This window comes from Dreissena polymorpha, chromosome 6, assembly GCF_020536995.1.
Source record: "Dreissena polymorpha isolate Duluth1 chromosome 6, UMN_Dpol_1.0, whole genome shotgun sequence".
Classification (NCBI taxonomy): domain Eukaryota; kingdom Metazoa; phylum Mollusca; class Bivalvia; order Myida; family Dreissenidae; genus Dreissena; species Dreissena polymorpha.
The window spans coordinates 26,335,914-26,363,145 of NC_068360.1; the positions used below are offsets into that span (position 1 = coordinate 26,335,914).

Consider the following 27,232-nt stretch of genomic DNA (forward strand, 5'->3'; position numbering starts at 1 on the left):
AAAAATGAGTCCGTCATTTTATTTCTTCAGAACATAACAAATGTTACCCTCCAGTTTGTGAGACATGCCGATCGGATGTTTCGACGACTGCTATTTAAACGACAATTGCTGCCTAGACACCGTTATGTTTAATAAACAGGCTAGGTTATAAAACATGTGTATTTAATAGAAAAATGAAATTTAAAATCTGCACCGATTTAGCGAAGCCGTTATCACATTATTGAACACGCTTCTTCAACACCTGTGAAGATCTCACTTAACATTTATATTGCTGAATTTAAAACGCACATGTCAAATATTGAATTCATTAATTTAGAGTGGCAAATTAACTGTAAGAATAACACAACAGTAACATATCAACTTATAAAGAAGATGAATTTCAAATTTAAGAAAGTTAACCTTAAAATGGTATATGACCGTTAAAAGCAAAATAGTTATCATAAAATCATTTTCGGTAAAACATCCTCTTCACATGGCGTGGACAACTTTAAGGCATTTTAAGTGTTTGTGGATATTCTGTGTTCTTTCACGTGTGAATTATTTCATGATTGTTAAAATTACGTCCGATGATTTATTGTTGCAATGTGTTATGAGAATCCGGACGCCCGTCCACTATAATTGTGGTAAGGATTTATAAAAATCTATATTTGTATTAATATTGTGCAAAACGCATCATTAAGTGTTTAAAATTAATGTTTTATACACTTCATCTCGTATTTCGTATAGATAAATGTTTTGTTAAGTCTTAGTTTTGTTGTTCAACATGCAAGTTTTATTATCTGAATGTTTTAAATTAGTAAAATATGAAAACACCAATGGGTGTTGCAAACCATGCGTCTCACCCACACCACGACATACTTGATTATGAAATAATGGGTAGTACATAGCTCTTCGTCGTAATAAAATTAATAAACAAGAACATTCGTGCAGTGGGCGTTTGTTTTCTCTCCAAACGATACATTACGTACGCCAGAAATAACGTATTGGGTTTGTTTTTTGTTCACTCATCAAAAACATCATCCTAAGTACTCTAGAAACAGCTTATCGGATTGGCTGTTTGTTCACTTAGCAAAAACATCAAATACGTACTCTAAAAACAGCTTATCGGATTGGCTGTTTGCTCACTCAACGAAAACATCATACTTAGTACTCTAGAAAAAGCTTATCGGATTGGTTGTTTGTTCACTTAACAAAAACATCAAACTAAGAACTCTAGAAACAGCTTATCGGATTGGTTATTTGTTCACTCAACAAAAACATAAAACTTACAGCTCTAGAAACAGCTTGTCGGACGTGTTACTTGTTCGCTCACCACACACATCACTAGTACGTGTATATGCACGAGAAACAGCGTATCGGATTTGTTTTTGTATTTGTTTCATAAAAACATCGAACGACGTGTAAACCATAAACAGAATATCGGCTTGGTAGTCTGCTCACTTATCACGCACATTGAAATATGTTGACCAAAAAAATAGCGTGTTAGATGTGTTGTGTGTTTACTTACCATACACGTCAAACTACACACACCTGAAACTTCGTATCGAATTAGTTGGTTGTGAAATCACCAGACATTAAAGAAAACCAGAAAACGACTTTTGTTTTATCATTCACCACACACGTCCAAATATAGTTTTTAACATTAAATTAATATTTACTTTGAGCATTTCTTATTAATATTATATGAAAACCATGTCGGCATTGTTTCAAATGTGCATCAGGTACTTTCAATGAATTTGAACCATTGTCTATATTGTGTCTTCATTAGTTTCATTTTTATCAAAAAAGCTTATTGAAAATGGGAAATAACTCGTTTTAATAGTGCATTTAAGACCTTACATAGATATTCGCCCTTATTATTAATATTCGGTGGTATATTCTATAGAATTATTCGGGATGAACATCAACACTATGCTTGTACTCAATGAATGTTTCAAATTGTCGAGAAAAAAACGTTACAAACGCGTCATTATTTTACCAATATGGAATGATGATCATCCATTATTAAACCAACATTTTTCATAGTCATGAGTGTTATTTCGCTTGTTGAAACTCAAACAGCTTAACACACTTTATTGCTTTCATCTTTCAAGCTCAATGTTATGGTTTAATCCGATTGCATGTACAGTTGAGGTGTTCGCTTGGTTAAAGAATGATCCGGAATGTTATTTAAACAATTATTATGTAATTATGACCTTGTAAAGCACCAATTACAATCATTTTTAGCGATAATTGATCTAACATGTTACGTACTCTGATTTGATTTATTTTGAAGAGTTATTCGTATTTATCCAAGTAAAGAAACACATCAACACCCTGTTATTTGTTTTTTTTAACCGTGGGCCCCATATAGTTGCTATTCATATTCCGTTACTACACAACAGACGCTACGCCGTATGAAAAATGGATTTCGGTATCATAATCCTGGCCTCTGACCACTTAACGCAAGTGACCGTTGTACAAGGTGGGACAAGGACTGATTTTCGCCCGGGGGAGAAGCTAGGCTGACCGCTTACGTCAGGCAAGGGCTATGTTCAGGCGACTGCATTGCTCATGTGAGCGCTATGTCAGGTTCGCCTGTATTAAAACAGTCTCTTATTACTAGACGTTCACTAAACAACAAGGCACTAAATAAGCTATATATAACTATTATATTTGCTAACAAGGATGACATGAACCTTTCAGCCAACGCTAAGCATGTGTCTTGAATCTGGTGAGGTGAACTTATTTTGAACAGGTACGACCACACTATGATTTTATCTGTAGCTGTAGAGGGTTTCTAGATATGGTTTGGCGCGAAGACACACATTGGTCTGTTTTATTAAATTTTCATTTAGATGTGTCTGATCTTAAGAAGCATTTTCTTGTCATTCGAATAACAAGTAACAAGTTGATTCCATTGTGTGGCATATGTTTGTTTAATGAACCCTTTTGTCAACGTTTATTGTATATCAAGTAATAAATTTCGGGATGTGTTTGAAATGTGACTTAAAAATCGAATGATTGCGTTTTTTACTTAATATGAGACTGTCCAATTTGTTATCCTAAAACCCTAGTCACACAGTCGTGAGTATTTTTCTGGAATTATCTGTAACGAATTGCTTCATCTGTCAAGCACTCCTGATAGTTATTTGTTGCAACTTTCGAGTAGCAACATATGGATGACTTAACCGAATATATATGGTGATGACACATACTGGGGACACATACTTTAAATGTTCTGTTGTGTCTGATCAACTTCTTGAAAATGTCGAAATGGTGTTATTACACACTATTCATTTGATTTTCTTATTTCTGACATATAATGCATTAAGCGATACGCTGTTGTTATTGTTGTTTTTTTTTTCGAGACACTTTTGTCTAGAAAAAATATATACTACTGTAAGTGCGTGATAAAGAATCACACACTGAATTGCCGAAGAAAGCTTTTATTGTGAGCATACATAAGCATAGGAGAATCAGTCTTTAATTTAAATTTTATCCATGCTGAAACTGCTCAGCAAAGAAGAATGCAAACACTTTTCTCTGTAATAAGGCACTTAGTTAAGAGGAAGAATATATTGTTCTATAGAAATAACAAAAGCAATCAGTTTCGATAGGCGAAGAGTGTCATTCGGGCAGTTCGTATCAGCTCACACAGTGTTGTTTCTGAACCACAATGTTCCTTCTTCACGAGGCATTCCCACAGCTGCAAAAGAAACAATGTCCAAACCGTGATGTGTAGTTTGTTTACATGATAGAAATCAGTTTTGTTTAACATTCATACAGTAATTAACACGAATGAGAATTTTGTATCGCATAAATGCGGCTTCGCTTGCGATGTTTGTCTGACGATACAATATGTAACTATCAGTGCGTCACATTTTAACGACAAATCAGTAGGAATAGATGTATCGATTAATAAGGATTTTCCGGAGATTGCTCACCAAGTGTGATGGGGTGTGGTCAGTTTTGATCCCTTGGGCCTGTTCTAAACTGCACTGATAGAATACCTATATCTAATGTCACACACCAATCATTGAAGTTTTGGGCCTTGTGTTTTCAAAGAAGACGATATTAAACTTTTTTCTTTGCTACACGGGTCTATGCAAATCAATTAACTCATAAGGCATGGCCTGTAGGATATGAACACAGTTTGTTCATGACCACTACACGATGTGAACTACCAAATACTAAACCTAGGTTATGTGCAGTTTCAGATGAAAAGGTTGGTTTCAGAAATATAAGATACAAGTTTTTTATAAATCATTTGGCCAATAGGGCGAGTATCGTCAACAGGGGCATGTTTTGAACAAACTATGCAGAGGACCACTCTCTGAATTTGCAAACAGTCAAAGCACGGTGACATGGTGTTGCAGAAAAATAACATTCAATGTACGTTACCAAATAAATCAATGTAAATCACGTGACCCCTAAAGTGTAGACAGTTTTGACTCCAGGGACACTATCTCAACAAACTTGTGTACAGGACATCTATACGACATTGTATAGCAAATACCAATGCTTTGGGACTTGATTTCTCTAATAATAAGATATTAAAGTTATTTAATAAATCAGTAAATAAAATTCATCTGACCCCTGTTGCGTAGACGATTTTGACCAGAAAGTTATGATTTGAACAAACGTAATAGAGGATCAGAGTATACAATATTAGTCACTAAATATTACACCCCTGACTCTAAATGTTTCAGAGAAGATGCTTTTAAAGTTTTAGTTTTAAAGATCTTTTTAAAGACGCATAACGGAGAATTGAAAACATGCCAATTAAACAATTTCCTGAAAGATTAGGGCAAGATCATGAAGATTGTGCACGTTTTTCGTCGGAAAATATGTGCTTACAGAGCGACAAAGAGAAAGGCAGACTAAAAATGACCATGGTGATTATGGTACACACACAATGAGTTTTTATTGAGGGGCGTGTGATCAAAGTCCAAAATGTACCCCATGTTTTTGTAGACGTATAACCAAAGTACAAAATGTAACCCCTCTTGCTATAGACGTATAACCAAAGTACAAAATGTTACCCCTCTCGATGTAGGCGTATAACCAAAGTACAAAATATTACCCCTCTTGCTGTAGACGTATAACCAAAGTACAAAATGTTACCCATGTTTTTGTAGACGTATAACCAAAGTACAAAATGTAACCCCTCTAGCTGTAGACGTATAACCAAAGTACATAAATGTTACCCCTCTCGATGTAGGCGTATAACCAAAGTACAAAATGTTACCCATGTTTTTGTAGACGTATAACCAAAGTTCATAATGTTACCACTCTAGCTGTAGACGTATAACCAAAGTACAAAATGTTACCCCTATTGCTGCAGACGTATAACCAAAGTACAAAATGTTACCCCTATTGCTGCCCACGTATAACCAAAGTACAAAAATGTTATCCACTTGCTGTACACATATAACCAAAGAACAAAATGTTACCCATATTTTATAGACGTATAACCAAAGTACAAAATGTTATTCCTATTACTGCAGACGTATAACTAAAGTACAAATATGTTACCCCTCTTGCTGTAGACGTATAACAAAAGTACAAAAATGTTACCCCTATTGCTGCAGACGTATAACCAGAGTACAAAATGTAACCACTATTGCTGCAGACGTATAACCAAAGTACACACTGTTATCCCTATTACTGCAGACGTATAACCACAGTACAAACATGTTACCCCTGTTGCTGTAGCCGTATCACCAAAGTACAAAAATGTTACCCCTGTTGCTGTAGACGCTCATCCTCCAGTCTGCACCGCAATACTTGCTGCTGTCCCCAGGACACGCCTTGATACATTCGCTATCCGGCCTTTTCACGGCGTTCAGACAGTCTCCACAATAGCACTCGATGCCGACCTACCATTTTATTTTTTATCTATTAATCTGAACCAATATACAACTAATTCTTTATTATAGGAATTCAAAATAGTTGAATATTCTAACTAATTCCGTAAGTAGCTAAATGAAACGGACCTAATGACAGATGATAAGAGCGATGTATACCAACTTGAAATATTTTCTTGAGAAATTCCTCTGTTAAAGCAGTGGGATAAAATTGTTCGTGCAAACAGTGAACAGTTGTAAGATGAATGCTGATTCTGATATAAATTGGCGCCTATTTAAAATAACAAAATGATGCATGAGGGGCACAGTGGTTGTTGTTACTCCATTTGTGGATAACAAAAACTTGACCACTAAGTTGAGTCCTCTTGTTTACTGACCTGCGTGCCGCTATAAGCGTAGCCATGGCAACGAGCGGCGCACTCCATCGGCGAGTTTGATTTCGAATCGGGTAGTCTGACATGCATGATACGGGCCGAAGTGTCAGTAAAACATCCCATGTACCGGAAAGCTGCAATTAAGAGCACGTTGGCAAGTGGTAATTTATTGAACAAAAGTCAACCTCCTCGTTTCGTATCACATTTATTTTGAATACCATCTTGTTTATTTCCGTGTACTTCTAAGCGGTTCATGTTCCTGAATACCGCTGGCTGTAATTTAGAAATTATTTAAATATTATATTTAAAAAAAGTATCATACATGTGTAAATGTAGTTAATACATAATGTTTTAATTTAATCGAAGTTATATTGTTCTTACAAACATGCATGGGTGTAATAAGTAAAATCATTCTATAGATATTCTGCACTGTCGATAGACCAAATAATATAAACGTACATGTACATCACATAACTTTCTTCAAAACAATGCGCCTGAACGAAGAAACTCCACTTGTCAGCGCCAACATTATTTAATTGAAAGTTACACAAAATAACTTACGAGTCGTGCAGAATTGTCCGTCCCATCCGGCAGTACATATGCAGACGAATTCCTCACTGTGGTTCGGGAAAGAAAAGCACGCGCCTCCGTTTTGGCATGGATTGTTTCGGCATGGCGTACGCCAAAGACTGGCAGCTACGATGGCGACGAGGAAGTATGAACGTATAGCGTAAGCGAACATCTTGGAACTGAAACCAAACTTCCAATTAACATTAAATTATATTGTTTTCCTGCATATTTTATCTTTTATTTTAACATTTAATTATATGATTAAATATAAACAACTATTCCTTGTAAAATGTCTGACAGTAAATCGTATGTTATATATAAAACTACAACTCCTACTACTACTACTTCCACATTTACTTCTTACACTAATTCCAATACTAATACCAATAATAAAATGATTAATATTAATAAATAATATATAATATGATTCAAATATATTTTCTCTATAATTCTATACAGTTAAAACAAATTTGCAAAAACGAATTGAAATGGACATAGTAAACATGCTAAAAATATTTGAATACTAAAATTTATTATCCGCTACTTGCAATCACTCCAATCACCTTATGACTTCCTAAACAGTTCACGAGAATGCGCTCTTGTAGTGATGAAAGGTAGCATATGCATGAATTGATTGTTACTTATTGATAACAGCTGGGAGTTTTCGCGCATGCGCACTGACTTGCGGCAACACTTCTGATTGGGTTACAGTTTACTAAATGATAAAGATCTCGCCTTAAGACGAACGCCCCGCACACTTAATAGCTAGTGATTAGAATTTCTCGACACCGAAGTGGCGTCTATGCCTACAGGATACGCGATATTACGGATGATTTTGATAGACATGTTTTCATCCCATATCACACTGGTTAAAGGGTTTGTTTCGTTTATTTATTATGCAAAGACACGCTCGCTGACGCTTTCGTGACATTCAACGTCGAACTACATGTAATGGTGATGTTAGTAGTAAATGACACTTAAATGGTATTCACCAATGTTATTTATCAACAACTATCAACAAAACACTGTTTTCACATGTATCTGAAACAAACTAGCGTTTTATAACTGATATTTCGGTTATTAATAAAAGCATTTTGACGCCGGGCGGGTATCGAAATCCAACAAGTTATTGCACATAAAGGGGAAATTAATAATATTTAAAATTGCTAACAGGACATTTATGAATAATTAGTATTGACAGTGCACAGTAACAATTCGTTTCGTCATTTTGGTATAAATTCAACGCCTCAAATCTGGATACCGCACCGACTGTCTTCTTTTAACGTTTTGATAAATTTACAAAATTAAAAATATTGTTTCTGAGTCAAACATTATTTTCGTTGTAGTTATGATATATGTCAGGAAACAGTAATACTGAACATTCACCATGCTTTAAAATATATCTATCTATCATCTTAAAGTGAGAAATATAAAAGTATGTAAGATTTAGTATAAGATGAAGTTATTTAAGGTTAAAAACTGATACAAACTTGTCTCCCGGAGTTCAAGGGGCGGAAGGGGAAAACAGAGACTGCTTAAACACTTCAAGATCAGGATGTAAAACTGTAGTGGCAGGGAGGTTGTTCCACATCACAATTGCACTTGGGAAAAAATGAAAACTTATAATACTTTGCAGTGGTATGGATCTGTATGTAGGAGAAGGGGTGCATGTGCCGAGTTAAACTGGTGGATCGCTTGATATATGATGGTAGGGACACAGCCACTAAACCTTGAACAATTTTGAAAAATAAGACTATTAATTTAGTGTCCTTTCGTCTGTCTTGTAGGGTCTGCCAACCAAGTTCCTGTTGCATGGAGATGACACTGTCGTACTGGGAATAGTTATGCTTGACCCAGCGGACTGCTCGACGCTGTACATTTTCATTTTTTGTATATTTTAATGTGTTAGGACTCCATACAGAAGAAGCATATTCAACCTGTGGTCTAACTATGGTCTTGTATGCGAACTGGCGAATGCTGGAATTTCGTGTCTGTATGTTCCTGTGGAAAAAACCGAGAGATTTATTAGCGTTATTTGTAATTCTAATTATATGTGCGTGCCATGAAAGGTCTTTTGAAATGTCCACACCTAAATATTTTGTATTGTCAACAGTTTCTAATATTTGTCCATGAAGTCTGTAATGAAAAGGGAATTTTGATTTATTTCTGGTTATGTTTAAAACTTGGCATGCACTTGGGTTGAACTCAATGTCCCGAAGATGTTCCCATTTCATTAGTTTATCTAGATCTTCTTGTAGAGTATGGCAGTCATGAATATTGTTGATTGTTAGGTATACGGCAGTGTCATCTGCAAATAAGCGAACTTGAGAAGAAATAGATTGAGGCAAGACATTTATATAGAGAAGAAAAAGTAACGGACCAATCACAGACGTTTGTGGTACCCCAGATGTCACGGGTACCTCGGATGATAGTTCTCCATCTAGAGCAACACGTTGAGTACGACCTATAAGGAATATAGAGAATACTAGGTTAGTGTTGAATACAGAGAAGTTTATGTTGCGAGGCTTAGAACGCCGGGAGTGCAAGCCTTGGCGAGCGCTTTCGGTGTTCGAGCCGAGCAACATAAACTTCTCTGTATTCAACGCTAATCCTAGTATTCTATTTATCCCATTTGATTTTTTCAACGTGACATTTAACATAAATAGATTTAATAACCTTCACAATAATTTTAATTCAGTCATAAAAGCGCTTTAAATCTAACAAATGTAACCATGCGTAGTGATATACATGTATTTGTTCTGGTACGCAAAATAGTCTTTAAAAAATTCACACACAAACTGTAAAACAAGTAAAAACATCACCATATGCCTACATTCAATATTACGCAGTATGAGATTTCTAACACATTACGACCGCGTAAAGAAGATTTTAATTTACTATAATTCATTTTATTTTCGAAAGAAAATGATCAAAATCCAATATGGCGGCGATTGCTCCTGACAAAATGCTGTCGATGTCAACATACATGTACACCATCGACGACCTACTTCTGGCTACCATAACTTTAAATGTTGCTTTTTATGATTTTTGACTGGCGCGACTTTGTACAGGTCTGTCAATACTAAATAAACTGTACGCTGAAGTTTCTTTAGCTATCGAAGACCTTGACAATTTTGACGAGAGTAAACAGACAATTGCAGCGACTGACACTTTATTTGACAAAATATACAGGGCAATACGTTTTCCGACTTCGGACGACGAATTTAAGGACGCGCAGAACGTGTTTTTTATATAATGTTATGGGTATGCCGTGTGTGATCCGATGCATCAATGGCGCCCATGTTAAAATCATTTCCCCGAGAACAGGGAACGACAAAAGTACAAACAAAAATCAAAACACGTAAGAACTAGTATCTTACCTTTAATTATCCTTTAAAATCCATCTAATAATCCATTTAACTCAATAATTGACGATTTTGCATCTAGGGTCTTTAATAATTATTTTAGCATAGTTAAATAAAGACCCTTATGCCATTCTATCACTTTATTCAAATGAGTTAATGAACGCGATAAACTTTCTTCTTCGTCACACGCTACGTCATGTACTCTACATTACTGCTGTTCAAATGAACCGGAGCAGTTTATCTAATAATAGCCGTTGGTAAACTCGGTTGCATTTGCAGATTTCTGCATACAAACATAATTATGTTTAAACTTGCACAATGTTTTATTGATCTATGGTAAATGCCCTTATTGTACGAGAAAATAATTTAATATATAAATACACAAAGAATGGAAAACATTCCAGTACAAAACAGATAAATGAGTAGAAAATACCCGTTTTCAAAATGGGACGTTCCCAATTCCAGTGTGGTGCTATTTTTACCATCTTATGCTTTACACAGCTCTATGTCTAACGTGAATTAAATAGGTAAGCAAACATAGCAGATTATTCATGAACTGTGCGATATGTGTATGGCTTGTTGTACATTCTTAATATTTAAGTTAAATGTCAAAAGTACATGCTTTGTTAATAAACAATGCACATTACACGAAATAAGCAAAATGTGATCAATTGACAATTCAGATATGTCGACATACAGTACATGTAGAAAACATGTGAAATAAGTCGCGTTTATAATAAATCGTCAAAAAAAATGGGGAAAATGACGCTATAAGTATGTAATTTTACGACGCCATCAATCAGCTGATTCATTATACGGATGGCGAAAAATTATGTCATATGACAAGATTTTAAGGTTGAAGGTCGTATAATTGTGAAGCTTAAGTTTTGTCGACTTTGTTTCTTACGAAAAATCATTCAGTGGTAAAGTAAATATAAATAAAAAATAACAAAACAAAAAATCGTGTAATTTTATATTTTATTTCAACATTTCGATTGGTCAATATGTCATATATATTTTTTTCTGCAAAATATGCACATTTTCTTCTAATGGGTGACCTTAAAATTCGATCAATGAACCAAACAATATCGACCTAATTTTAGCGCATATCGCATGACGTCATTTAAAAAGTAGTCCGTGCACGCGACAGGTATATTCCACAGTGTTGAATACAAGCAAGTATATTCCACAACGTGTTATACCGTCAATGTCGCGGTGAAAATGGGATAAAATTTGATCTATGAGAGGGTATCTTTTGCCACACCATATTCCTGTAATATGAAAAGCGGCTCTAGGATAGGTGCCCCCCAGAGAACTGCCCCCCTCAAAGATTTCTCGTTGGGCGGAGAACTACCCCCTCACTGTTTTTTTAATGGGCGGAGAACTGCCCCCTCACTGTTTTTTAGTGGGCGGAGAACTGCCCTCCTGCTGAAAAATAGGGGGCGGAGAAGTTCCCTCCTGTCAGAATTGAAGACCCGGAGAAGTGTCTCCTAAATAAAGAAATTGCGCGGCGGGTAAAGTCGATATATAGATCGAGTATTACAATGACAAAAAACGCCAATAACTTTCTTGCTAATATGGTTAGAAAGTAAGCGAAATTTATGCAATTAATAAAAGGTATAAAACAGCAGATAATACCTGCATCGGCGTCGACGTCGCCATATTGATAATTATCCTCCTTTTTGCTATTAAAAATTTATCGCGGCTGAATTATCTGATATTTTTCCCGTCAGTAAAATAAACAATTAGTATGCAATTTGTTATTTGTTTATTTTCTCCAATAACGGATTTCGACGGTTCAATATAATAAACCTGTATGCGGCTTTCTTCAAAGGTAACAAGTGCTCAACATTAAATGTCCGCCCGGTCTACCAATTTAAAGATTAGAAGATCGCGGTGCTTATCGTTAACGGTAACACGTTCGCAGCCTGCCTAATTAGCTGCAAATGAAAGCAAACTGAAACCGATTTTGTTTTTGAAAATGCACGACACGCGTTTCTCAAAATGCAAACTGTTTTCCGTCAAATGTATAAAATGCAACATAGACTGTCAAATCACTATAACCATTTCATCAATTATGGAGTTCATTAGAAGTCAGAGAGGCGCTGCTGAATTAATGCTATGAAGGTTTCTCGTACACAAAGAAAAAGGAAACCAAGTCGACGATTCAATTGGAATGTTCTCAGCGACGAAGTGAGAACTGCAAGAGAACTGTAACTTCCGACAATCCAGTAAGTTCATTATTAATAATTATAAATAAACTGTATTTGTATACGAAAGTTCATATCTTAATGAATCCAAAACGACCCTTTTAGCTATTATAATATTAAAGAATAGTGCATTTATTGCAGTAAGTCATTAATCGAAATTTAATCCATTTGAGTCTTGTGACGCATTGAGTTGCAAACGTATATAAGCAAGCATTTTTTTCGCTATTTTCAATTCTATCTTGTAGAGAACATTAATTCCGATTAAATTTTTCTTTCGTGAGTACTACAGCGGTATATGTACTCAGTTGCACGCCTATATTTAGTTACGACACATGTTCTGTATTGACACGCACGCGTTTCCTGCGTGGACCCGACTATGTTTCGCGCTCTTATTTAAACACGACTTTTACATGACATTCATGTACAGTGATGCGGACGATAAATGTAAATATACTTGTGCTGAAATTACATTGTTACCGGATAAAATGTGTACGGGTATAACGTAAAATTACCCGTAAGTATTGTTTTCATTACGTACTCGCCATAAGTAAATTATTGCTCACCATTTGCATTTTACTTCTCATCGGAAACCATTTATGTTTGAGTAGCTGTTTGCGGTAAAAAGATGTGATGATGATGCCCGATATTTCATTTAATTGAAGTGGACACGGGAGGGCACTTCTCCGCCCAATGAATTATTGTGAGGGGACAGATCTCCGCCTGCTTAATTCTGACAGGGGGCAGTTCTCCGCCCCTAAAGATTTTATGGGAGGGCAGTTCTCATCCCATAAAGATTTGATGGGAGGGCACCTCTCCGCCCCCTTTAACAAAAGGGGGCAGTTCTCCGGGGGGCGCCTCTCCGGATACCATGAAAAGCAGTTTAAGATGGTTCACTTTGTCGAACGCTTTGCTGCAATCAAGCAATATTAGATCAGTTTGTTTTCCAGATGTCATATTTCGTGCCAGGTCATCAATGAGTTGTAGAAGTTGTGTTCCGCAGGAACGCTTTTCTCTGAAACCATGCTGTAAGTCATAAAGTATGTTATATTTATTGAAATGAGCTGAAAGATTAGAGGAAACTATATGTTCTTAGGATTTATTTAAGGTAGTGCACCTCTAATGATTTCCCGCGATTTCTTCGAAGGTTGAAGAGCCTACTGTTAGGTGCCGTAGCCTAGAGGTTAAGGCGATAGACTAGAAATCTTTTGGGATATTCCCGCGCAGGTTCGAATCCTGCCGACGACGTATACTTTTGTGCGACGCGTTTTATTTATTTTCTAACGTAATTTGATTTAATATGGCATATAAGCTATATTTATTATTAAATATGTTTATGCACATTCTTCAATTATTAAAATTAAAACAACGTTATGGCGAAATTGGGCGATTTACTGTTGAAAATACGAACAATGCATGTTGCATTTTTATTTTTATTTCAAAAAGTAAACGGTAAATCTGTCTAGTTCTTGGTAGTTTTGCTGTATATAGTGTTTCTATAAAAACTAAGTTTAAAATATGACTTAAAATGATACTATTTTGAACTTTATTTTTAACCGACCCAATTTTTACTTGGCTGAAATCACTTACATTTCATGACGCTCTTCCATAGATAAAAATTTGTAAAAAATAAATGTCTGTAAAAGAATACTTTTTTCATCTTGTTTAAACTTTAAACACCTTTACAGCATCTGTACACACCAACTGCATGCCCATATTTGGAAATTTGAATGAATTATGGAACTTTTATATACCCCAGGGGTGAAAATAAACTGGACAAAAGCCGAGCGTGGGGGTGGTTTTGAAAAAAAACGGTATATTTTTTTAAAAAGCATGGAAAGCCTACCTTCAAATTTGCATGTAGTTCAGTGAAATGATGCTGATTAAGAAAATAATTAATTAGATTATATTTGGATATGTGCCCATTAGAGGTGCGCTACCTTAAAATACAGGTGAGAGAGATAGGTCAGTATTTTGCTGGGTATTCTTTGTTCCCTTTCTTGTACAGCGGTTTTACATTTGCAGATATCCATACTTTCGGGAGAATTCCGAGGTCCAAGGATTTCTGAAAAAGGAGTGTTATTATTGGAGAAATTTGTGAACAAGAGGTTTGATGTTGTCGGGACCTGCTGCATTGTCTGGTTTAAGATTGGATAGAAACGTCTGCACCCCATTGACACTTACTGTGATCTTTGGCATTGTTGGAAATTTTCTAAAAGATGACGATGAAATTTCATTAAGATTTCTGAAAAAAAAACAAATAGAGACATGATTGTGAAAGGGTAAGAGGACCATAGGTGTGAAAACGGATTGGAACTGTTGGTTCAAAACATTTGTCTTTTCTTGATTCACAGAAGTTGATTTTCCTGAAACATTGTCAAAAAAGAGTAGAAATACCTTGAGCGTCCTGTTTGAGTTTTTTAAGAGACTATACAGTTTCTTCGGATTAAAGTTGGATCTGTTCTCTCGAGCGTCAGGGTCTTCAATGCCTTAAATGGACTCGACATATTCATTATAAGCAATTTTGGTATTTCGTTTGATAAGGTATTTAATATTTAGAAACATTTTTTTTGTCTTATGAGCTCCATTGTTTTTGAGTGTGAAATAAAGTTTATCTCTTTTTCTCATTAGTCGTGTTATTGTGTTAACATGTTGAAATGTTAATCGAGACGTGCAATGCTTTGCTCTCTTAAAATTCATATTGCTTTACTGGACGACCTGTTTACATTTCTCGACATTGTTAGTACGAAAAGCATTGATGTTCACCAGGGAATCACTGTTATGTGTGAAGACCATGAACATTAATTCGCGTCAAGTTTGAAAATTTAAATCGCATGAATTCATTTAAAAAATAAAACGGTAGCCACGAGCGTGGAATCAGCGTCAATATTCCAGTTTAATAGTTCAGGAATCTCTTCCCATGACATAATCCTTCATTCTGCATACAGAGGCTTCTGGTATTGGGTTAGTGGATGTTCGTTTGAAGCAACCGAGTCTGTTATAGCTTGTGCGAGCAGAGCACTCTGTCGCAGTGGTCGCCACTATCCTGCCCATGCATATCATTGCGATGGAATGGGCTATAACGGAACAATTTAATGACTATTTGTATGAAACGATATTTATTTTAAAAACTTTATATAAAATATAAATTTGTTTCCGCATCCAGTGCATTAATTAAACACTTAAGTCGTGTGAGTTTTTTCTTTTTTTAATTATCATTGTTTATGAACGTTTTACTCATCAGTTTGCAGATTCATTACATATGTCAATTAGTGCCAATTAAAGTTAAAAGAGACATAACGGTTTTCACACGTGTATTATGGGAACCTTATTACTCAATTGTTACTACTATAGGACCGTTTGCGCTGAGAATTGAAAATATAGTCAAAACAACATTGATGGCAATAAGCGAGCGGTGACGTACAAGTGCGCCACTTTATCGCTCTTATCGACAATTATCGGCAACACTTTCGTGCTTCAGTGCACAATAACCTCAAGTCTTGCTGTCAACACAGACGCTGATTATACGTATTATTACTCTGGTTATTTTAATAAAAGTTTGATAATTATGACGGTCAGTCTTCCCCGAAAATTGGAAATCAACGAAATTACGTATCAACGAATTATTTGTTTTTTATTTGAAATCCTAAAAATTACGTGTCAACGAATAAAATTGTTTAATATTAAACCACGACATTTCATACCGACGAATTTCTATACGTTTACAGTGGTAAAGAAAATTGAACCAATCGGTAATTTGTAAGACTGTGACATCAAATCTATGGCGTACCACTTGGGTAGAAAGTCAACAAGACCTACTAGGTAAAACGAGAAATGTAATTCGACGTTCAAAATTGTACTTCAAGATACAGTTTTTACCGAACCTTTAGTGTTAGCCAATCAGAAGACGCCCTACATCTGTTGCTTTTAGAGATATTTGACATTGAACAGTATTATTATTATTAATATTATTATTATTAGTAGTATTAGAATAAATATTAGTATTAGTATTAGTATTATTATTATTATAATTATTATTATTATAATAATAATAATAATTATTATTATTATTATTATTTTTTTAATTTTTTTAATTTTTTTATTATTATTATTATTATTATTATTATTATTATTTATACCAAATTATACGACTTTCGACCGCTAACCCATAGACATTATGCGTAGTTATTGACCTGGCATGGCGGAATTAACCTCTGACTTATGCAAATAATGGTTATCACAAAATACGACCAAACCAGGGAGGTTATTATACATTTTTCTCATCTATTTTTTGAAAAAAAAACATGAGCTATAGTCATGTGACCTTGGCAACGGCGTCGGCGTCAGCGTTGGCGTCGGCGTCCGGTTAAGTTTTGTGTTTAGGTCCACTTTTCTCAGAAAGTATCAATGCTATTGCATTCAAACTTGGTACTTTTACTTTCTATCATAAGGGAACTGGGCATGCAAAGTTAGATAACTTTGGCGTGCAATTTGACAGAATTGTGTGCCCTTTTTATACTTAGAAAATTGAAAATTTGGTTAAGTTTTGTGTTTAAGTCCACTTCATTCTTAAAGTATCGAAGCAGCTTTCATACTTGCAACACTAACTAACTATCTTAAGGGGACTGTGCAGGCAAAGTTATGTACCTTTGACTGGCATTTTGACAGAATTATGGGCCTTTTATACTTAGATAATTGAAAATTTGATTAAATTTTGTGTTTTGGTCAACATTACCCCTAAAGTATTATAGATATTGCTTTCATACTTGGATCACTCGCAAACTATCATAAGGGGACAGTATAGAACTTGTCAAGTTGCATAACTCTGGTTGTCATTTTGACGGAATTATGGCCCTTTTTTGACTTATTAACTTTGAATATATGGTTAAATTTTGTGTTTAGATCCGCTTGACTTCTATGGTATCAAGATTATTGCTTTAAAACTTACTACTTTCATGCTATTATGAGGTACTGTACCTGGCAAGTTGAATTTTACCCTGACCTTTGAATGACGTTGACTATCAAGGTCAAATTATTAAATTTTGCAAAAATTGCCATAATTTCTTTATTTATGATATATTTTTTTTTGAAAACATGGTTTAAAAATAACCATCCCACCCAAGAATACCCCCACCCCCTCAATTTTTTTATTTTTTTGCATTGTTTTTCTTATTTTTTAAAGATAATGTAATACATGACCACACACCCACACTATACACCCCTCTCCACCCATCCGTTCCTCCTTTGTGATTGAAGTATTGAGATAGGTCCCTTCACCTTTAAAAGAAAACTAGATGAGCGGCCTGCATCCGCAAGGCGGTGCTCTTGTTAATCCCGTAATCGTTTTGTAACTGTTTGGTTACCATTGGGAATTTCCTACACAGTAATGCGCTGGACCGCGATGGTCAATTAATACTCACAATATGACTGATAATTTTAATTTTTAAAAAGGTAACATTGAATCTTCTTCAAATTAGTATATAATCTATTTTAATCAATTTAATACTTGAAACTTCTTTGTTGTTTTTTTACAATGTTAATATTTTTATTCATTTTGTCCTCAATTAAAAAAGAGATTTTAAACATTTATTATGAATAAATCTGAAGGAAAAGCGGCTCAAGAGACGAGTGTTTTGATTTGCTGTTAAGAAAATGTGTACGTCGAAATACAACATGTACGTCGAAATACAAATTGTACTTCGATGTATAAATATATACTTCGAATTGTATGTCATATTTGCACTCCTTCGCGATATTCTTGATCAGCATTCGTTTCAAACGCGTTAAGGCGAATGCTGAGCCAGCTCAGCACTCCAGCGCGACATTCCAGATCATAATTCGTTTTAAACGTGTTACGGCGAATGCTGAGCAAGCTTAGCACTCCAGCGCGACATTCTAGATCAGCATTCGTTTTAAAGTTGAATGCTGAGCAAGCTCAACACCCCAGCGCAACATTCCAGATCAGCATTCGTCTTATAAGAGTTATGGCGAATTTTTAGCAAGCTCAGCATTCCAGCGCGACATTCTAGATCAGAATTCGTTTCAAAAGCTTTAAGGCGAATGCTGAGCCAGCTCAGCACTCCAGCGCGACATTATTGATCAGCATTCGTTTTAAAAGCATTGCTGCGAATGCTGAACCAGCTCAGCACCCAAGCGCGACATTCTAGATCAGCATTCGTTTCAAAAGCGTTGCGGCGAATGCTGAGCCAGCCCAGCACTCGAGCGCGACATTCCAGATCAGCATTCGTTTTAAACGTGTTTCTGCGAATGGTGAGCCAGCTTAGCACTCCAGTGCGACATTCTAGATCAGCATTCGTTTTAAAAGCGTTACGTTGAATGCTGAGCCAGCTCAGAACTCCAGCGCGACATTCCAGATCAGCGTTCGTCTTACAAGAGATATGGCGAATGCTGAGCTAGCTCAGCTCTGTAGCGCGACATACCAGATCAGCATTCGTTTCAAAAGTATTACGACGAATGCTGTGCAAGCTCAGCACTCCAACGCGACATTACATATCATCATTCGTTTTTAAAGTGTTAAGGCGAATGCTGAGCCAGCTCAGCACTTCAGCGCAACATTCCAGATCAGCATTCGTTTCAAAAGCTTTAAGGCGAATGCTGGGCAAGCTTAGCACTCAAGCGCGACATTCTAGATCAGCATTCGTTTCAAAAGCATTAAGGGGTACAAGCATTAAATGTTATTATTAAATCCATGCTGATATGCATTCCTCTAAACAACCTACACGAACATCTAGAGGAAAACGGTCTTGATATGAACTACACACTACCCTTCAGTACCAATCATGACCATAAGTTTGAGAATTTGATTAATACACCTTACCTCTCGATATTTTCGAAACAAATCCAAGAACTTTGGAAATCCTTCGAGCCTCACTTCTACGTACAACCTGATCACTCATCTGCTTATAGTGATCAAGTTAGTATTTATTACTGGATATTGCATGTAAGACCCAAACTGCTATATGGACATCTATATGTATCATACAAATCTATCCTACTTTTGCTAGCCGGAGACATTGAAACCAACCCTGGACCGACCAAATGTGGAGCCTGCCCTTAAAATATACCGGATAATGGCAGGGCTTTATGTTGTGACCGGTGTGATAACTGGATTCACGCCATAAAATGCGCTGGGTTAACACCAGCCGAGTATAAAAGACTTGGCAAATCAAGTGAAAAGTGGTTTTGTAAACTGTGCCAATCTTTGAATGAATGCTTTAAATTTTCAGACAGTTACTTTCACGCAACATTCAAAACGGAAAAAGACTCCCACTCAGAGTGTACAAATAAGAATAATATAAATGACAGTTACCCACAGCCAGATCCCGAGGAGGACTGGCTTTTAGAACCAGATAATAGTGAACAGCCCTTAGATGAAAGGATGGAGTCCGACTCATCATCCAAGAGTGATATTTTTGATGATCTCAGGAAAATGCGATTCGAAAATAGAAAACGACCTATCATAAGTTTCATTAACATTAATTGTATCAAATACAAATTCAGTGAACTTCAACAGATTTTACATGATAGATTATGTGGCATGTTAATCATTTAAAAGACAAAGATAGACTACTCCTTCAATGACGATCTCTTCGTAACGGACGGATATAAACTTAAGAGAAGAGACCGAAATGCAAATGGAGGAGAAATGACTTTTCCTACCATTTAAAAGAAGGAAAGACTTCGATAATGACCAACTTGAAGGTATATGTAATGAACTCTGTCTAAAAAATCGAAAATTGGCTATTCTTAGCTTATATAGACAGCCAGCCATGAAAGACAATGTGTTTTTAAACTAAGTGACTCACTGCCTAGATAGTATTTATATGAATTTCGAAAACGTGATCTGTATTGGTGATCTTAACTATGACCAAGGATAAAAGTAAACCCATAAAAAGTATATCTGACAGTTTTAATATGGTAAATTTAGTGAAGAACCCTACTTATTTTACTAAAAATCATGTGCCAACTTTAATAGATGTAATTCTTACAAATTCAAAAAATTACTTGTGTAATACAATCAATTTATATTGCGGTTTAAGTGATTGCCATAACATGATTAGTATTAGCACCAAGAAACATTGTAATCCTACAAAAACTAAAAACCTGAGCTTTCGCTCGTACAAAAAAAACTTTGACCCATTGTCTTTTAACAACGACCTGGAACAGGTGCCTTTCGATGTGGCCCATGTTTTCGACGATATATACTGGGCCCATGGGAGTCTCATGAAACAGGTTGTTAACGATCATGCTCCTGTAAAAGTAAAAAAATCCAAGCGTCAGTCTCCGCCCTACATGAACGCGCAATATAGGAAACTAATATACGAGACGAGACAAGCTAGAAACATTTACAACAGACATAAAACTAATGAAAACTGGTCAAACTACAAAAAAAACTTAGAAATATGAAAACACAGGTTAAAAGAGACTCCATTACAACATACATTCAGGAAAGGTGCGGGGGCGGCCCTAAGTCGAAGGACTTCTGGCCAACCATCAAACCTTTCCTCTCACAAAAACCCACAAACAAGACAGAAAACCCAGTTATTTTAAAGTCGGCTGATGGGCAACTCAAATCAGACCAACATGATGTAGCTAACACACTCGACACTTTCGATATCAATATAGCTAAGAACATAGGTATAGAAGATAAAACACATGACACAGATCTCCACCCAAGCATTGAAAAGATAATTAAGCACCACACAGAAACAGAAGGTCAACAATTCGCATTTAAAACAGTCACAGAACTTACCATATCAACATCTATAAACAGGCTAAATCCAAAGAAGGCTACTAGAGTCGATCAAATCAAACCCAAAGTTATTATTAAAGGCAAACCCTCTCTTTCTCTGCCCATTAGCAACATGTACAATACCATGATAAACAAAGGCCAATTCCCTGAAAGCCTTAAACTAGCCCAGGTAATACCAATTTATAAAAAAGATGATCCATTCAGTATAAAGACTCCAGCGCGACATCCTAGATAAGCATTCGTTTTAAAAGTATCGCGTCGGATGCTGAGCGAGCTCAGCACTCCAGCGCGACATTCTAGATCATTATTCATTTTTAAAGTATTACGGCGAATCTTGAGCCAGCTCAGCACTCAAGCGCGGCATTCTAGCTCAGCGTTCGTTTTAAATATAGTAGTAGTAGTAGTAGCAGTAGTAGTAGTAGTAGTAGTAGTTGTAGAAGTAGTAGTTGTAGTAGTAGTAGTAGTAGTAGTAGTAGTAGTAGTAGTTGTAGTAGTAGTAGTAGTAGTAGTAGTAGTAGTAGTAGTAGTAGTAGTAGTAGTAGTAGTAGTAGTAGTAGTAGTAGTAATAGTAGTAATAGTAGTTGTAGTAGTATCAGTAGTAGTAGTGGAAGTGGTGGTAGAAGTAGTAGTAGTAGTAGTAGTAGTGGTAGTATGAGTAGTAGTAGTAGTGGTAGTAGTAGTAGTAGTTGTAGTAGTAGAAGTAGTAGTAGTAGTAGTAGTAGTAGTAGTAGTAGTAGTAGTAGTAGTAGTAGTAGTAGTAGTAGTAGTAGTAGTAGTAGTAGTAGAATTAGTAGTATTTGTAGTAGTAGTAGTAGTAGTAGTAGAAGAAGAAGAAGAAGTAGAAGTAGTTGTAGTAGTAGTAGTAGTAGTAGTAGTAGTAGTATTAGAAGTAGTAGTAGTAGTAGTAGTTGTTGTAGTAGTAGTAGTAGTGGAAGTAGTAGAAGTAGACGTAGTAGTAGTAGTAGAAGTAGTAGTAGTAGTAGTAGTAGTAGTAGTAGTAGTAGTAGTAGTAGTAGTAGTAGTAGTAGTAGTAGTAGTAGTAGAAGTAGTTGTTGTTTTTGTTGTAGAAGTAATAGTAGTAGCAGAAGTAATAGTGGTAGTTCTAGTAGTAGTAGTAGCAGCAGCAGCAGCAGTAGCAGAGGCAGTGACAGTGGTAATGGCAGTGGTAGTGATAGTGGTAGTAGTAATAGTAGTAGTAGCAGTAGTGTTAGCAGTAGCAGCAGCAGCAGTAGCAGTAGCAGTAGCAGTAGTAGTTTTACGGATATGTTTGTTTTGACTGAAAACGAAACACGAACAAATTAATGACAATACTGCAATTTACTGCTTGGTAACTACATCACGGTTTTCTGCGCTATTATTTCCTATTATCATAGTGTACAAATGGTATTTCCGGTTTAAAATGAAATCCCTATCCAGAAATTCCGCGAGAAAAAAAAAACAACCCCAAAAACATTACTTCTAAACTTAGCGCAACAACTGGTATATAAACACGGATTAAATAAGCATGTGTCTTTTTGCAGTTATATTATGGTCGCGGTTTGCGATTCAATGACTTAACTTCTCAACGGGAAGTTATTGAATCTATAATTTTAAGGATCTTATTTTAATGTAGTGATTGAAGTCTTTGTATATGTTGATACCTAGTACAAATAGGCAAAGTTCATGTAAATTTGTAACGGTAGATGAAATATGGAGCTATGTTTTTGAACATGCAAGCGACGTTGAAATTAACACGGATGTAATATTGGTCCATAATATACAACAACAAAAAAACAAAGATGATCGGTAACGTGTCTTCTCGGAGTCATGATATTCGGTCTATATGAACGACACTCTTCGAAAACTAGATTATTCGCACTCCATGACCCATAATGTATATGCGTTAATAACTATTTATAATATGAACCGTGAATAATGCTAACGTATGCCACCGCATGTTTTATCAGTAAAATAATCTATATCTGCTACGGTTATTTTGAAAGTAGACCTCCCGTGCTCCACATTCCCAATTATTTTATTAAGTCTGTCCGGTTCCTTTTTATGTATATGTTGTTATCTCTGACAGACATAATGATATACCGGTGTCACAACTTATAACACGCCTTGTTCCAACATTGTATCTCATCGTTTAAATAAAAGATATATAAAAGATTTATTTCAAGTTTAAATTTAATCAACACTTTTATTTTACTTTAGATACACATTATTACATTAACAGAATTAATACTAGGTACGGACTTAACGTCCTTGATTGTGTATTGTCAAATATCTGATTCAGATGTTCTATTTCGGACATTGCAAGCGGATGCAATTGAACAAAGATCCGTCTTGTCCATCTGATAATAGGAACATATAATTACCAATTACGTTCTTACTTGAGATAGCGTCCAAAGACAATTGTATCAATTTTCTAAATCCTGTTCGAGCGATCGTACGATGACGGCATCGGAAGAAAACTCCTATTGAAAGTCGAATATCAGAAACGAGTGTCGGGGAGAACTTGTTTATTTTGAGCTTCGGCGAAAACCAATCGTACGTTGTCCGGTGCAGTTTTAAATAAATGTTTACCTGTTCAATTGGTTTGAGGTCTTATTTACGTGAAAACAAATGTGTTAACACCGTTATAGCATTTTAAGTATGATCCGGGGCTCAACTATTAGATACAAACATCGTGCGCCGTAAAATAGTCTGTTTTTCATTAAAAACTCTAAAAACAATATATATTGAAAATGTTTATCACACAATCACGAATGCTGTATTTTACCTAAATGTTTGGGTACTCGAGATTTCGCCACCACCTAGTTTCATTCAATTAACTGAATTGCTTTGTTTTGACTGTGTCGTTAAGCGGAAGCTTCTTTGAAACGCCTTCGATTTTTTTTCTGGGAATAAAACCAATACTTGTGGAGATCTCAATTTCGCTTCCACAGTGGGAAATGAACCCGTGACCTCCCTGTCGCTAGGCGATCACCAAATCCACTACGCCACCGCAACATTATTTCTGTTGAAGTGAGATGGCACGATTTTGTCAAATATTTATGAATTTAAATTAAATGTACAAAAAACTTATTATACATATATTTCAATATTAATTAAAATAAAAGTTATGAAGAACATGTGTCGAAAAATGCGAAATAAGCCAGATATTTAATTCTGAAATCGAAAATCTCTTTACAGTCGAATTCGCCAGCATGTATATCATTCATGTACGATGTGAATCTAAGTTTTACGGATCATTTTAATTTCCTGCAACGATATCTATTCATACGACACTTGAACACTCACTCCGATCCTAATGAAAAGACGAATGCTTCGGCTATTGCAGGAAAATATGTACGAAATATCTTCGCCACAATCGGCCCTGAGCGCTTATTTGTATTTGCTGCATTTTATGAAATTCGTCTTCATTGTATAATTTTTCTTGCATATTTTGTGTTATTGTCACATATTTTTATCAATATATTACAATTTAACACATATAAAAATCGTACAATCTCACTTTAACGTTGATCCGCTGGATAAAATTCAATATAACTCAGATCAGAAAATTTCTAAAAAAATATTTCGTCCCGGCGTGTAGTGCCTGACAAGTACATGTCTTGCCACATGTTGATTTCACTCTGGAGTGCAGAGTTGATGTTGCTGTTAAAAACAAATGTTGATATGCAAATGACGCGCTAGGTTTATGAGCTGGTTCAGCATTCGAAGTAACTGTTACGAAACAGTTTTCAAATTACACTGAACAGCTCTTCACCAGATCTTCGCCAGATATTCGAATAATTAAATGCTGGTTGCCGTCGTAAAAAGACGGACTATCAAGCATCACAATGCATATCATTATCATCATCAGTATCATCATCATTATTAGAATCATCAGCATCATAACCATCATTATCAATATCATTATCATCGTCATTATCATTACTATGATCATCATCATTATCATCATCATTATCATCAACAGCATTACCATTAACATCATTAACATTATAATCATCAGCATTATCATCGTCAACATTATCACCACCATTATAATCAACATTGTCATCATTATCATCATCAAAATCATTATAATCATTTTATTATCATCATTATCATCATAATAATCGACATTATCATTATCATCAACATTATTTTTTTCATCATCATCATTATCATAATAATCATTATCATAGTCATCATAATCATAATCATCATTATTATAATAATCATTATTATTATCATAATTATCATTATCATTATATTCAATATCTTCAGTACCATCATCATTAACATCATTATCATCAACACTATTATCATTATCATCGTTATCATTATTATCATAATCACTATCATTATCAACGTCGGCATTACCATCAACATTATCATAATAATCATTATTATTATCATCATTATCATCATCATTATAATCATAATCATCATTATCATTATTAGAATTACCATAATCAATATCGGCATTACCATTATCATTATCAATTTAACCATTATAATTATCATCATAATCAATATCATCATTACCATCATCATTATCATCATCATCATTATAATCATCATAATCATTATCATCATCACCATGTCCCGCTTGAGTTCTGAGCTGGCTCAGCATTCGCCGTAACCTTTTTAAGACGAATGCTGATATGGAATGTCGCGCTAGAGTGCTGAGCTGGCTCAGCATTCGCCGTTATACTTTAAAAACGAATGCTGATCTAGAATGTCTTGCTGGAGTGCTGAGCTGGCTCAGCAATAGCTGTTACACTTTTAAAACGAATGCTGATCTAGAATGTCGCGCTGGAGTGCTGTGCTGGCTCAGCATTCGCCGTTATACTTTAAAAACGAATGCTGATCTAGAATGTCTCGCTGGAGTGCTGAGCTGGCTCAGCATTCGCCGTTACACTTTTAAAACGAATGCTGATCTAGAATGTCGCACTGGAGTGCTGAGCTGGCTCAGCATTCGCCGTAATACTTTTAAAACGAATGCTGATCTAGAATGTCTCGCTGGAGTGCGGAGCTGGCTTAGCATTCGCCGTAATACTTTTAAAACGTATGCTGATCTAGAATGTCGCGCTGGAGTGCTGAACTGGCTCAGCATTAGCCGTAACACTTTTAAAACGAATCCTGATCTGGAATTTCGCGCTGGAGTGCTGAGCTGGCTCAGCATTCGCCGTAATACTTTTACAAAAGAAATGATGATCTAGAATGTCGCGTAGGAGCGCTGGGCTGGCTCAGCATTTGCCGTAACACTTTTACAACGAATGTTTATCTAGAATGTCGCGCTGGAGTGCTGAGCTGGCTCAGCATTCGCCGTAATACTTTTAAAGCGAATGCTGAATTGCTGATCTAGAATGTCGCGCTGGAGTGCGGAGCTGGCTCATCATTCGCAGTAACACTTATAAAACGAATGCTGATCTGGAATGTCGCGCTAGAGTTTTGTGCTGGCTCAACATTCGCCGTATAACTATTAACATGAATACTGATCTGAAAAGTCGAGCCAGGTGCTGTGCCAGATCAGCATTCGTAATTTGCTGAGCTGATGTCGATAACTGAGCGGTGTGCCAACTTCACGCACCTCGTATAGGTGGTCCTGCATAGATATTGGGTTCGAATACACGATGAAATAACTCCGATAAATGCGTTTGGGTATGATTATCTTCTGAGCTACTTACCACGTGATCAGAAAACAGTAGACACATATACAGAGTTGGGGGGGGGATAAGACGGTAGATCATATCACGATAAGCTTAATGCTTTCTGTATAAGTGTTACTTGAACTTAAGTTACTCTACGCTTAATTATTCTTTGACAACCAAGTTTAAAATGTCCATTCATATTAAACCACACACATAACTATGTATATTTGAATGTTGTTCACAGTCGCAAGTGTTATGTTGTATAACATAAGTTTAACCGCTTTAAATATTGAACAGTCTATGTTAATGTGCGGTAATATTTTTGTAATAGAATTGACCTATGCGAAAGCGCGTCTTTTGTCTTTTGTCTGCCCATGAATAAACAGCTATGGAAATGTCAAATTACCACACATATTTGTGAAAAAGGCTTGAACACTCTACACATTGACTATGCAGTATCGTTTTTT

The 27,232-nt window shown here is 35.8% G+C and overlaps 2 protein-coding genes across 3 annotated transcripts in view; both read right to left on the bottom strand.

The window, feature by feature from the left end:
- LOC127834172 (uncharacterized) overlaps positions 1–27,232 on the bottom strand; it is a 127,615-nt gene that overhangs the window by 80,552 nt on the left and 19,831 nt on the right. The gene's annotated exons all lie outside the window — the stretch shown is intronic.
- LOC127834171 (uncharacterized) lies at positions 3,413–7,398 on the bottom strand. Its single transcript, XM_052359808.1, has 5 exons — positions 7,357–7,398; positions 6,785–6,972; positions 6,227–6,357; positions 5,726–5,861; positions 3,413–3,688 (listed from the first exon to the last, which is right to left on the bottom strand). Exons 2-5 carry the CDS (start codon positions 6,963–6,965, stop codon positions 3,633–3,635), a joined length of 504 nt encoding a protein of 167 aa, XP_052215768.1. The 5' UTR covers positions 6,966–6,972; positions 7,357–7,398; the 3' UTR covers positions 3,413–3,632.

Bases quoted from the DNA above. Each gene is read 5' to 3' on its own strand.
- LOC127834171 (XM_052359808.1), bottom strand. From the start codon at position 6,965: ATGTTCGCTTACGCTATACGTTCATACTTCCTCGTCGCCATCGTAGCT. The intron at 6,358-6,784 runs GTAAGTTATTTT...TCTTAATTGCAG, and splicing joins CGGACAATTCTGCACGACTC to CTTTCCGGTACATGGGATGT. The intron at 3,689-5,725 runs GTAACATTTTTG...TTTCTTTTGCAG, and splicing joins GAGCGTCTACAGCAACAGGG to CTGTGGGAATGCCTCGTGAA.